The sequence below is a fragment of the Spodoptera frugiperda genome, chromosome 25 (assembly GCF_023101765.2).
Source record: "Spodoptera frugiperda isolate SF20-4 chromosome 25, AGI-APGP_CSIRO_Sfru_2.0, whole genome shotgun sequence".
In the NCBI taxonomy this organism is placed as follows: Eukaryota; Metazoa; Arthropoda; class Insecta; order Lepidoptera; family Noctuidae; genus Spodoptera; species Spodoptera frugiperda.
This window is the reverse complement of record NC_064236.1, coordinates 19,205,710-19,219,286: the sequence shown is the minus strand read 5'-3', so window position 1 is coordinate 19,219,286 and position 13,577 is coordinate 19,205,710. Positions and strand designations below refer to the sequence as shown.

At 35.5% G+C, this 13,577-nt stretch overlaps 1 protein-coding gene across 1 annotated transcript; it reads left to right on the top strand.

Moving 5' to 3' along the window:
* The first annotated feature begins 3,531 nt into the window (after positions 1–3,531).
* On the top strand, positions 3,532–6,167 carry LOC118266606 (uncharacterized). Its single transcript, XM_035580052.2, has 2 exons — positions 3,532–3,691; positions 4,481–6,167. The coding sequence occupies exons 1-2, from the start codon at positions 3,671–3,673 to the stop codon at positions 5,360–5,362; spliced, it is 903 nt and encodes a 300-aa protein (XP_035435945.1). The 5' UTR covers positions 3,532–3,670; the 3' UTR covers positions 5,363–6,167.
* Positions 6,168–13,577: the final 7,410 nt, after the last annotated feature.

Genomic DNA, 13,577 nt, shown 5'->3' with positions numbered 1-13,577 from the left:
ATCTTCTCGCGCAAGCAATTAGCAACCTAATGTATAAACAAGCTGTGCATAAACAAACAATATTATTGATTGGCACGAAATATTTCGTTATTTGTAGGCATAGGTTACTTCGAGTAAACAGAAAAAATATGGTCGAATAATTGTAAGTTTGCATTTATTAGGTAAGTAGAACTTATAACTGATGAAAAGTTTACATTAGGGATAATGACGGGGCTTTGAAAATTACAAATCTATTTACTCCGTCAGTAAGGTAATGAACAAGTATTAGACATGTATTTTTTATTTTATCATATAAGATAACAATACTTAGGTAGATAAAACGTATCAAGTTTAAGAGCGGAAGCACATACGACATTTCTATGTATAGAAAACCATACAACATAAAAAGTTTATACAACCATACAACATAAAAAGTTTGACTGCACGGTTGGCGCGGTGGCTGGGCAACTGGCTGCCGTGCAACGTGTAGCGGGTTCGATTCCTGCACGGAGCAACTCTTTGTGTGATCCACAAATTGTTGTGTCTGGGTGTCATGTGTATGTTTGTAAACGCACCCACGACACAGGAGAAAATCCTAGTGTGGGGCAACGTTTTATAAAAATGAAAAAAAAAAACGATTGATTTTGAGCAAAGATTTTGGTTTGCTAACAGCTTTTGATTTGCATCCTGTTCCAACCCCTGATCCAAATCGGAGCCGCGGTAAATGCGGTTTATTCATAGCCCTGGCCTCGTCGGATAGCTACAATAGCGTATAGTATACACCTACATATGTATGTTCGGACATGTAGAAAGGATGGATGAAAGCAGAGTTACGAAAGAAATATACAAGGCGAATATGAATGGGACCGTCGGTAGAGGACGCCCCAGACGGACATCCTATAGCGACCAGATTGGCGATATATTAAAAAAGGGCCAAATTACAAGTACCTTTAACCGACGAGCATGCATGAAAAGACTGATGACTGTTGATGAAGCGAAAGAAGTGTAGCGTAAGGACCGTGGCAATTGGCGTTCCATTGTCTCTGCCTACCCCCATGGGAGACAGGCATGTGGTTATATATGTGTGTATGTATACACCTCCCCCATGTAAATCTCAATCACGCCATCCCGCTGACATCTACACGTGTCTCTTCATACTTCTGTAATTGCCGTTTGATAGTAGATTGCATAACAGAATGAACTTAGATCAATCACTTCATTCTCTAGACAATGATGTACTCGTACATACAATAGTGTACAATGCGATCTTTGATCTCCACACAATGCAGCTAGATTAGCTGGCTAACTACTGACCCTTTTGTGTGTATGGGAACGTGGTACATTACATAGTACTTTGGTAAAAAATCTCGAGCGACTAGACTCTAATTTGTACAAGAAACTCCTCCGTTTGTTTCGATTCTGTAATGTTATTCTCGAAAAACAATCCAATACAATGGTGACGAGAGATTGTTAAAACCAAATAATTTTATTTATAGATCTAAGAATCGATATGGAAATCCCTAATGAACGGGGGCGACCACTAAAATGATAATTGTGTCACCATAACAACCGATCGACCAGGTTTTCTTACTAAATATACATATAATTTTGACATAAGCTCTATATAAAATGTGTGTGACTACCTAGCGAACCCGAGTGCAGGAGTAGAAACGTGGTGTTTTTTAGTCAGTAAGAGTCTGACTCTCCTTCTTGCCTCGCCCAAGACGGGAGAAGTCATTGGAAGATTTTCCCTCCTTCAAAAAAATGCTACAACTACAACGACATACCACCCTACCTACATACCCTCTTTACGCCTACGTATGTACACACATACACAAGATTTTATAAATTAAAAACATTACGTAAAACATTATTGCAAACTGATCATGACGTGATAATCGAAATCAAAGTGGACGAAAATCGATTAGCCATTTTTACGCTGATTACTTACAAAATACTTGACTTATTCATGAATTTTCTAAATGATTTTGAGCCTTACATACGTGGTAATTAATTAGATTTCCTTAGTATTTGCTTACGTATAAGTGAAGATTTCTAGAAATTCATGCTTTTTACTAGACCAATATAACCATATCTCAGCTCATAACTTGAATATAAAACCACGATTCACTCACCCGTAACAATGATTAACCAAAAACATCAACTATTCACTAAACAACCCACAAACTAACTTTAATACAGCATCAAAATTCTAAATAGTAAACCCAAACATTAATCATATCAAAAGATCAACTGTATCGTGAACTAAAATCTAAATATATATGAATAAGTTGGAAACCACAAATACCGTCTGAGGGGATTCTATATTGAGAGGAGCTAGACATCAATTTCTGCGTCTCTGGAAGCCATTGACACTAACATAAGTTGAGCTATAGTTCATAACTTACAGGCTCCAAGTTTACGTCTCTACGCTGTGGTTTCGCGTCAAGTTCCTAACTTAAAGTTAAGATCAAGTTTATGCAAGAATCTTTCGTGACCATCAGCCGTAATATGAGTTTGAAAATTAAGTATGTTTAATAATAAGAAGTTCTCATAATACAATATAACGAATGACAAATTGATACTAATCATCAAATTGTTTTATCATTGTTGTCATTAATCAGTTACAACTTCTATGATATTGACGCTTTTATTGAGGGAGTTTTAGGCTCTTACTAATTAAAATCCACTCCTGCTTTTCGATCCAGAGCCCGGTAACCAGTCAGGTAGTCCGCAGCTCCGGATTGACCCAATACTAACAACAAAAACACTACATCTTAGTATTTCAAATTTAACATTTATCTACTTTACGATATAATAATACACATCATCTATAACCACAGCGCATACATACATCAATATCATATCGATCAATTATAACTCAACTTGAAATTCACTGTGTTCACAATCCATACATTTCATTATTTTACACACATCGTATCACTTCACCACATACCAAATATGTAACTTAAATATAATAGAGACATAACAAAATACACGTGTGTGTTATAACGAACCTACTTACTTGCTACCTATGTGTGTGTTTACCTTATGATTCACAATAAGTTTTGTCACGTATCACATTCGACGAAGGTCGCTGATTACTTACTGAATTACCATCAACAAATAATTTTTCATGAACTAAAAACAATACTTTCACTTTTGGCAACAATAACTCGAATATTTTTCAAACGAAGATTTGTATAAATTTATGCTTATTTTTGCGTAACGATGACCAATGAAAACTAAGACATGAAAGTCGAAATTTTCGATACAAAATTTGACATGCAACTTTCTTGAATTGAATAACTTTCTCACTAAGCTGTTAACTTAATTAAAAATGATGAACTAAAAGCAAAATCGTAAAAAAAGAAATGAAAACAAAACAAACATGTGTAAGCCGTATAGTATAGCCGTAACTGTAAACCAAACACACAAAAATAAAATAAACAAATTCGCCAATAAAAAAAAGTAGGAACAAGAAATAAAAAATTCGCGCAAGCCGTTAGACGCATGATAAGAAAATCAAAACAATAATAATTGCTCGCGCATCTCGTGTTGAGTTAGAAACCCAACCCTCTCCTACGACACTTAGCTTTGCCGTATCACGGCCGCAGGAGTGAGAGAGGGGCCCGTTAATAAAAACCTGCGCAGACGCACCATCGTCAGTCGCGGCGGGCAACATACCAAAATGAGGACGCTGACTATTACGGTGGGTGCAGTGTGTGAAGTGATCATTATCGTGATATTTTAAAAACAATAAAATAATATACAAGTGACTCTCGATAGTTCGCTAACAGTGTTGACGGAATTTAAAAATAAAAAATCGCGTTTAATAAATAAATTAGTGATCCTAAAATTGTTCTTTTGATGAATATTAAATTTTAAAACATTATTTAATAATTTTAATGTAACTGTTAATATTTGATATAATTAAAAAAAAAATATAATTATCGTGAAAATTATCGCGTGTAAATATAGTCCTGTTAATTTGGTTTAAATAATAAATAAAACATGATAAGATAAATATTTAACGACCCGTTATGTGATCTGGTAATAGTTGTAACCCGAATAATTGACCCGAGCCTTGTTAAATAACATTTACCTGCGTCCATACGTAACAGCGTATCACTCATGTCAGATGCGCGGGCGCACTTGCGAAAGCACTATACCGTTTTCTAAAGTTACCAATAGCACAAGGAATTTACATAAAACGCTATAACAACACTTACTAAATATTATAATCGTGTGCATATTTTTTTTACAAAGATTTGCATTAAATAGTTTTTTCTATTGCTTGACATGAATATAAATAGAATGCCTAATGAGTGTTTACAGTTAGACACGTTACATAACACATGCAACACAATAAAACAGTTTGAATTAATTCCGTTAAAGTGAAACCGGTAGAAATACATCGACCGTTTAAAAAAGCCTCTTCAATCTTAATTGTGAGAAAGTGAAGTTATTTTGTAATTAAATACCACTTTGTTTGTTCCAGATATGGGTGGTGTTGGCATGCGCCACGTCACTTGCCGTGCCTATCCAGGAGACGGCCAAGGACACTGAGTTATCTCGTGATAAACGCTCCCCTGGAGGTTGGCACTCTTCACCACCAGAGGGAGTGTGGAAGAAGAAACTCGTATGGAAGGAAGTTTGGAAAACAGAAAAGAAACTGACCTGGCAAACTAAGTGGAAGAAAGAAAAAGTACCAGCATGGAAAACTGAAAAAGTACAACAATGGAAAGAAGAGCAAGTACCTGCGTGGAAAGTAGTCCAGAAACCAATCTGGAAGGAAGTGCAGGTGCCCGTCTGGAAGGAAGTTCAGGTCAAAGACTGGAAAAAGGTATGGAAACCAGTATGGAAAGAAATCCAAGTCCCTCACACTAAGGAAGTACAGGTACCTGCATGGAAACAAATCCACGTCCCTGCATGGGTTAAGGAAGGAGTACCCGGAGAGAAGTACCTCGGCAAGGATGACCACGGTTGGGAATACACCAGCCACGACCTCTGGAGGAAGAAGATGATCTGGAAGCCAGTATGGAAGAAGGTCTGGAAGACAGAGCACAAGCAAGTGTGGGTAACTGAGAAGAAGCTGGAATGGAAAGAAGAGTGGAAACCAATCTGGAGAACTGAGAAGAAACAAGCGTGGGTCACCGAGAAGAAACAAGAGTGGGTAGAAGAGAAAGTACAAATCTGGAAGACAGTCAAGACAGAGGTCTGGGTACCCGTACAGAAGAAGATCTGGGTAGAGAAATGGAAGCAGATTCAGGTACCTGTATGGAAGACCATTGAAGTGCCAGCGTGGAAACCAGTCTGGCAGAAGGTGTGGGTACCGATCCACCACGAAGAACATCACGAAGAACACCACGGATGGGACTAAGATTAGGTAAAAACCTCCTTGTACATATTTTTTTAGTCATTTGTTAACTATTTGTTACCGTCAAGTACCAATTTTTGTAAATATTTTTATTTGTGTAAGTGCGGGGCGTACGCGAAGGTGAATGCTTTCCAGCGAGTGTCAGAAATATTTTGTTTTCCAAAATTGCGACTGCGAAATGTGTTTAGCTTTGCGTGCGCCTTAGGAAGTGAGTTTTACGTAATAGTTTCATACATTTTAACGCAGTTCACTTCCTCCTCTTGAGTCTATTGTTCGTGGCCGACAATGGGCCCGATCCCATGGCCGACTCACTCATGTATACATCTAAGTTTAACACTCTCGGAACAATATCAACTGCGTGCATCACGTATACAGCTTCCATACAAGATTTGTTTACCTTATATTGAATTGTGGTAAAAGAGGCTTTAGTTATTTTGTTAAGTCTGTTCAAAGACATGTTTTTATTTGTCTTTTTTGCTGATTTTAATTGTTATAATCTTTGTTTTGAAATAGTGGAGCCAAATATATTAACTTCTCAAATAGTTTTGACAGTTTATGCAATTGTGATCAGCAGAAAAGTGTTGTATTGAATTAACGTGCAATGTCTTTACTTTAAATAGTTTACAATTTTCGAAACTCTCCCTTTTTGTGGAACATAAGCCAAAAATTCATGAACTCTCTTGGACATTGCAACGTTTGTTCGATCGGTTTAAAGTACGACCGGGTCACAAGTTCGTTTCTTGGTCGATGTAAAGTACAAGTTTGTTTTGTTTTTAAGTTTTAGTAATATACGAGTTATAAATAATGAGATCTAGTTTTATTTTATATCTCCTTATAGAAACAAATATAAATAAGGGTCAATCAAATACATTACACACACTTACTATTAAAAAGCTCAATTGGTCTATAAAAATCTAAAGCTCAAGTAAGTGCCCATCATTAAACATTACACCATTTTGTAGTCCCTACTCAAAATAGCCACCCGATTAATAGAGTTTACTAAAAACATAAAACAATACAATGTTATTTTACCACACACACTTTTCACCTACCTTTGAGTAGTCCCAATATGAACCTCTTAAATTAAAGAATCAAAATTAAAAAAGCAGAGATTAAAAAATCCGATTCCATGATAAACACACTTCATGTTTCACCAAATTAGTATCATCTAGTACAAAGCACGAAATCTTTCTCGAAAATAAAAAATCTTGGTCCAATTAACCCATAAACAGAAAATCTTAAAACTTAGGTCACACAAGCGACTTATTTAACTATCATACATACACAGAAACAAACAGGAAAGTATATAATACACAATCTAAACATAGTACATACATATATACATGTGAATTGAAAGTAGGAAGTGGAAAGTTCACCATAGGACATCTGAGAGTCGAGATCTTGATCTAGCCTACGGGCACATCGCTTACTCACACCGTGACGTACAAACGCACATCAAGCAACACCACACTCTCAAATAACTCTATTGAAACTCCAACTTTAAAAACCAGGCGTTAAAGTTGAAAATAGACTAAAGATATTTGATAAAAATGGGGTAGTTTGATCTGCCGTCGTGAGGTCGTGACACTAGCAGTAAGTATGTAACTGCTATTGAATATAGAACTGAGTTACGTCACATTTTCTAAAAACAGCCTGAGGTCTGTATAGAGATAGCCTAAGGTAAAATGAGCAGATGTTTTAAGGAGTTATGTAATTAGTATTGTGTAATAAAAAGTAAAGCCTGTTGACCTGAAAAGCTAAACTCTAGTTAGAAATATTGATGAGAATATTTAAATTGAAAATCTAGCCTGATGGTAAATGTATGTACCATATGCAAGCAAACATAATAAAATACGAAACATTTTTAGTGGTACACAGCCTAGTTTTTTAACACTAAAAAGAAAGACTTTTTTTGTAATACGTGGAATGTGTGAAACTTTCAGAAAAAATTGGCAGGTGATAAAAAAAATCAGACTGTATAATCACGATACAAAAAAAAACAAATCGATGAAGGTAAAATGCATTATACTGCCTACTCTTCTTCGGGCAACAAAAGGGCATGGACCTACTGCAATCCGACCTAAAATGGAGTCCAAAACCCACGCAGTTTAAAAAATAAAAAATGTTATACGCAAGGTGAACAACATCGGTTCATTGATCTTACAATACCAATCATATTTAATAAATATGAATCCGTACAGAGTCAAACGTTAATTTTTCTTTGATTTCTCAAAGAACATTAAAAAGTTTTTCTATGATCACTTCTTAAGAAGTCTGAGAAACGAATACAACTTGTAATTGGTAAGAAAATTTAATTTAATTTTCTATAAAATTTTAGTCTATACTAAAATTTGGTTATCGAAAATCTGTGAGATGTCTACAGACTTTTGATCGGTACCTACTTACTAGACTAGGAGGTTCTAAACTAACTAAATTAAAGAATTTAGAGGTAATTAAATATCAGCGTCATGCCTTTTATCGTAACGTAACAACGTAATGCCGCTATACAATTCCAGACATCGTGCTACTTCTGAGAAATTTTCGAAAAACCGAAAATAGCCCAGTAATTCTTTGTCCGACATGAGAATCGAACCCGAGACCCCTTGCCTGACAGTCGCAATTGCGACCACTCCACCAACGAGGCAGTCAAGTCAAATCGAGAAAACAAAATAAACCTTAAATATAGACACATAAAATATGAGCAGTATATGCATAAAATATATTCACGTAATATGTTATAATATGATAGATCTAAGGAAGGAGGTACAACATCACTCTTTCCGGGTTTTCCACGTTACTACTTAGCACAATTACTGCAACTCACGGATGACATGAATACACAGGTGATAATTGCATGGCACACAAAGAGAGATGTAAGCGCACAAGGTGGACATATGAGACGCCCGAGCAGAACAGACGCTGGGTACGGCGCGATTTGTTCCGTGCGCGTCTCAAAGATCCAGACCACCACAGATGGGGCCTAGTAGAGCTGATGCCCGATCCGGAGCTGCGGACAACGTAACAGGTTGAGAAGTCATTGGATTATTTTCCCCTCTCAAAAAAAATTTTAGAATGTTATTATTACTATAACTCAAATCAATAACTTTATAGATATGGAATCATGATATCGACTCCATTATTATATTATAGTTAAAAATTATTTATTTATTTATTTACAAATTTACATAAATACAACATTACAGTTTACGCCAATACGTTATACAGCCAAAAGAAGAAAAAATAACTAATACAATTCTCAACAAGAGAGATGCAATTAAAAAACTACAAAAAAACCTAAATAGTAATAGTAATGAATTACGCGGATACATAAATGCTACAAAAAGCCTATTTAGTAGATAGGTACATGCGTACCAACTTACAGCTTGCTATTGGTAAAATTACATAAAACGATACAATGCTTTTCTCACTAAAAGATAGTCAGTATAAAGAACGACTGTCATCATATAAGTATTTGGTACAAATGGGAATTTCATTATTTAAACCAAAAACATTAAATTAATAAAAACCTCTGCAAGATTTAAATAGAATATGAGCGCTTAAGCATTCACAAAGACAACACTTGAAAAATGGACCTGCACGAAAAATGGAGCGAAGTGCACTAACCAAGTTTTCTTCTAATGAATTTCCAACATTTTCAAGTGGTAGTGTTGATTTTATTGTAAAACTCCATTCGAATACCACTTAAAGCATTTTATCAGGAGAGTACTCTTCCCTGTAATACCCATCGAGACGCTCGCTACTGTAAACTTGTGAAATGTTCAAACCACTCGACATTTACTTTATTTCCAAGTAAAAACAGTATCTTTACGGTCCATAATCACGTGTATACTCTCTGTCTCGTGGAAAGCGGCTTACGACGGGAAGTATCGATTAGTTGCAGCTGCGACATAGGTATCGATATATGGTTCAGTACTCTTGCAACCCAAATTAGTACTTAATAATGTACGTTTTAGATGTAAGTGCCTCTGTACCTCTCTAGACAGGGGGGCTGGTGTTGCGAGGGCCGCGGCGCGCCCTCACCCCTGCCTTGGGGTGAGATCACGAAATCCAGACACAGACGGGTCGCTTTTCCGACTTAATTAAAATAAAATGACATTGCTACTGAAAAATAAAATAAGGATGCCACTTAGTGTTTTGAGTATGTTTTATTGTAAGCTCTAGATTCAGGGATGTCACAGGTTTTTGTTTATGGATATTAATTCGACTGTGCTGTTGGAGCAGTGGCTGGGCAATCCGCTGCGAGCAAAGGTAGAGGGTTCGATTACTTCTTCAAAAAAAAATATATATAATTGACTTGTAAATAAGTAAAAAGAATGTCTACTTGTTGAATATTAAAACTCTACGTCATACCAGATCTAGCATTGTAATAATAACATACATATATATCCCTTGTATTGCATAGGTACCGAATAAGTAATAAGAATAATAATGGATATTAAAAACTCAAACTTGTTAAAAATAAATCCAATTTACTGCCACTATCATTTCACATTAAGTCGTCCAAGAGCTTAATTATATTAAAACGAAAAAGTAATTAAAAAAGAATCCGAACTTTTCCGAACATATCCGATTACTGTCGAATTATCTTCACGTATAATTAATTTAATCAAGCCCTTAATTACCTACGTGTATCAAAAGTTTTGTTGTTACGCAATAATGTACTTTATGTCGTAGCAAATGTAATACGAAATTGGTTTTATGATTTTTAATGTTTAATGGGCAATTACCGTCACATTTTTATGTTAATTGCTGGTTAAATGATTTGGTGCTGAGGTCATATTCATATTCATATATTTATTTCCATTCCATAATGTTAACAAAGATGTTTAAAGGGGCTTAGAGCTAAGTTCAGATTATGGACCCTGTTAGGGCACAGCAAAAGAAGGCATTACATTGTTAGGTTTATGTTACATAATTACAATAATAGATATACTATATTTAATAGTGTTTGGTCCCATGATGAGTGACGTCACGTTACTAAAGTTTTATTTTTATTAAAGACCTAAGTACGAGTTTGTTTTACGTTTAACGACGCTTTCATTCGCGCCAGCCAATCAAAGCACTGGAGGCTATCTCGTTTAATTTTTGGTTCAACGTAAAGAAACCTCGTACTAGGTACAGAGAATAAATATATTTTATGCGTTGTTTTTTTTTTACTCAGAACTACTATGTTATGTGTAACGATATTATGTTTAATTTTAGATTTTCGATGCCAAACAGTGGTGCAACACCCACCCGAAATGTGTATATGAGCAAAATAACAAAATAGGGCCACCCAAAGACCGGTAGCGTCGCCGGCTCTCTCTGATAAACCTGACCCTTTGAAACTGTGATCGCCAGTCACCCAGCTATACTTAGATATTATGCCAAACCCTTTTATGCAGAGAATGCAAGAGCAAAATTTTACTTCAAAGTTCTTATTTAAACTTGGCATCTTTTAATTGCTTAATCTCAAAATAATAAATCCAAAGTTTCTGCTTAGTGATAATGGCAAAGAATTTTATAATAGAGATTTTGATGAATTATTCTTAAAGGATTACTATTTTATAGTAACAACTTGTGTTAGATTATTATTTCAAAAATGAAGTACTTACTGGCACGGCTAAAATAGTGTTGAACAGGATTACAAAATAACATTAAGATTTAATTTCTTGAGAATAATCTAGACAGTGAGTTCTTAAGCTTGAGATTGGCCTTTTTTTTCTCTTTTAACTGAATTTTTTGCTAAGTTTTTTTTTAATTCGCTCTTTATTTTGATTAGTTACAATTTTTCTTTTTGTATTTTTAATTAAATATTAGATGTGCGATGTTGTTACCTATAATTGTAAATAGATAGGTTGTACTTGTAACGCCTCAGGTGTTTCAACTTTTCAAGTGTCCATGGGCGACATCGATTGCTTACCATCAGGTGATCCGTCTGCTCGTATTCATATTCTCATATTCCATAAAAAACCCAGTGCAATGGTGTTAAGGTTTATAAATTGGTCGGAACTTTTAGCGAAAACAATTTATATGCATTAATCATGTTTTTATGGGAGTGTAAATGTAATTGGTGTCACATAAAGTGTGTATGTTATTGGATTACAAGTGACAACTCCTGATAATGTCAATAAATAAGGAAGATTGCGAGATTATGTCCTAAATAAGGCAATTTTTACTTCTTTTAACTTTATTTTTGGATTGATAAAGTTGATAAGGTCAATTGGCTTGTTATTTGTAAGATTGCTTGTACAGTGTGACTTGAAAAAGTAATGGACTTATGTCAAAACAGTTGTCGACGAGTTGATTTTTTTAAGTATCATAATTAACCTAATAGTTTACTAGAAGACTGCCTCATTGGTCGAATGGTCGCATGTGCGATTGCCGAACAAGGGATCTCGAGTTTGATTTCCGGGTCGGGCAAAGTACTACTGGACTTCTTTCGGTTTCCGAAAATTTCTCAGTAGTAGCACAGAGTCTGGAATTGTGCCCAGTATATGGCAATAAGTACACCCCTATTACATGGGAATTTATAACACAAATGGTGAAAAGTAGGTGTACACTGTACAGTGGCATTACATGCCGTAATGTGCAAGTGCACCCCTACGGCGATGAAATACTTTTTTTTAAGTATATTTAAGTATAATAGTTTATTTTTTTATTATATTGAATTTTATTATTTTCGAACATTGTTTTCAGTCCCTAGGTATATTTTAAACTCAAAAAATAAATAATTTTAGTTTAGACAAAACAGATAGTTGCATCATTCGCGAGTCAATCTCTCATTTCACCCGCGCGGCCGCGCTTCTACCAGTTCCGTGGTTGAACGACAACTTAACGCCATCTCTTATCTGAAATACGAACTAAATTATAGAAAAGGCTACTTTAATAATATTATTACAATAATAATTATTATAAAATAAATTCAGCATTACTTATTTTTATTTCGTCTCTAATTATTTATTTTCTTTAAACACGATAGTAAGCAATTAGTTTCACTTGTAGACGCCCGCAACGCAAGTGAAGTTACAAATGTAACGAGCCTTTTCATGATTGAGTTTAGGCAACTTGGGAATGTAGGGATGGGGAGGAAAATAAGGCTTCGATACAAAATGCAAGCGTTATTTCACGTCGGTTTTCACGGTATCACTCCATTCAAACCTCCTTGCGTACGGAAAACTAACAAAGAATAAAATAATGTCCTCGCAGTGACGCAATACGTTTAAAAAACATTGCTCACTTAGTTAGTTAGGTAATGCCTAATGACAAATAGGTTTTCACAATTATACGACTAACTAGCTCTTAGACCCAAAACGTTTGCTTTTACTCAGTACAAATTATTTGTCGAGACATTTATTATACAAATAGCACAAATTATTGAATCAATCCATCTGTCGTGTCGTTGGGAAATGTCTCGTCCATGTCTATTTTGAGTTGTATACGTAATATTGGTGAGCAAGGTTGGCAGTTCGACACCTTTTTTTAAGGGGGGAAAATCATCTAATGACATCTCCCGCCTTGGGTGAGGCAAGAGGGAGTGTTAAACTCTTAATGACTAAAAAACATCCCGTTCCTTCATCTGCTTTTCGAGCCGGAGCCCCGGTAAACCCGCTAGGTAGTCCGCAGCTCCGGATCAGGCATCAGCCCTACTGAGCCCCATCTGGCTGCCTGATGACTGTTTGCGGCGGCACTACCTTGGGTTCGATACCTTGGGTGAGTATATGAGAGAATAGATCTATCTTTTACACAACGCCTTTTGATGGGAGCGAAAAGTAACGCGGTATACTGTTAATGAATAATATGAGCCTCTAGCTTGACTTGAAACTATTCGAGTACCTTGTCAAATACGAGTAGTTACGTAAGTAAGCCAACAAACCTTAATAATAAATTATAACGTGTTTGTAATCTTTTGTTATTTCCAAAAATGGTTCCACTTTCCAACTGGAAATAATGTTTGGTTTACTCTTGACTCAGACAGATTAGCACCTCACATTTAATTCGTGTTTGCGAATCAACCAACTCAGTAATTAAAGATAGCCACTCACTATTTGGACACCACTTACACACCTACATACGCTTAAATAATTTATTTTTACTAAAAAGGCTTGCGTTACTTCTTGTAAGTAGGATTTGTGTTATCTTGTATGGAATCAGTCGTAGAATATTCTTTCCGACATAATTCTGCAAGCGAAATACAATAGATTATCTGCATTTGGAT

Bases quoted from the DNA above. Each gene is read 5' to 3' on its own strand.
- LOC118266606 (XM_035580052.2), top strand. From the start codon at position 3,671: ATGAGGACGCTGACTATTACG. The intron at 3,692-4,480 runs GTGGGTGCAGTG...TGTTTGTTCCAG, and splicing joins TGAGGACGCTGACTATTACG to ATATGGGTGGTGTTGGCATG.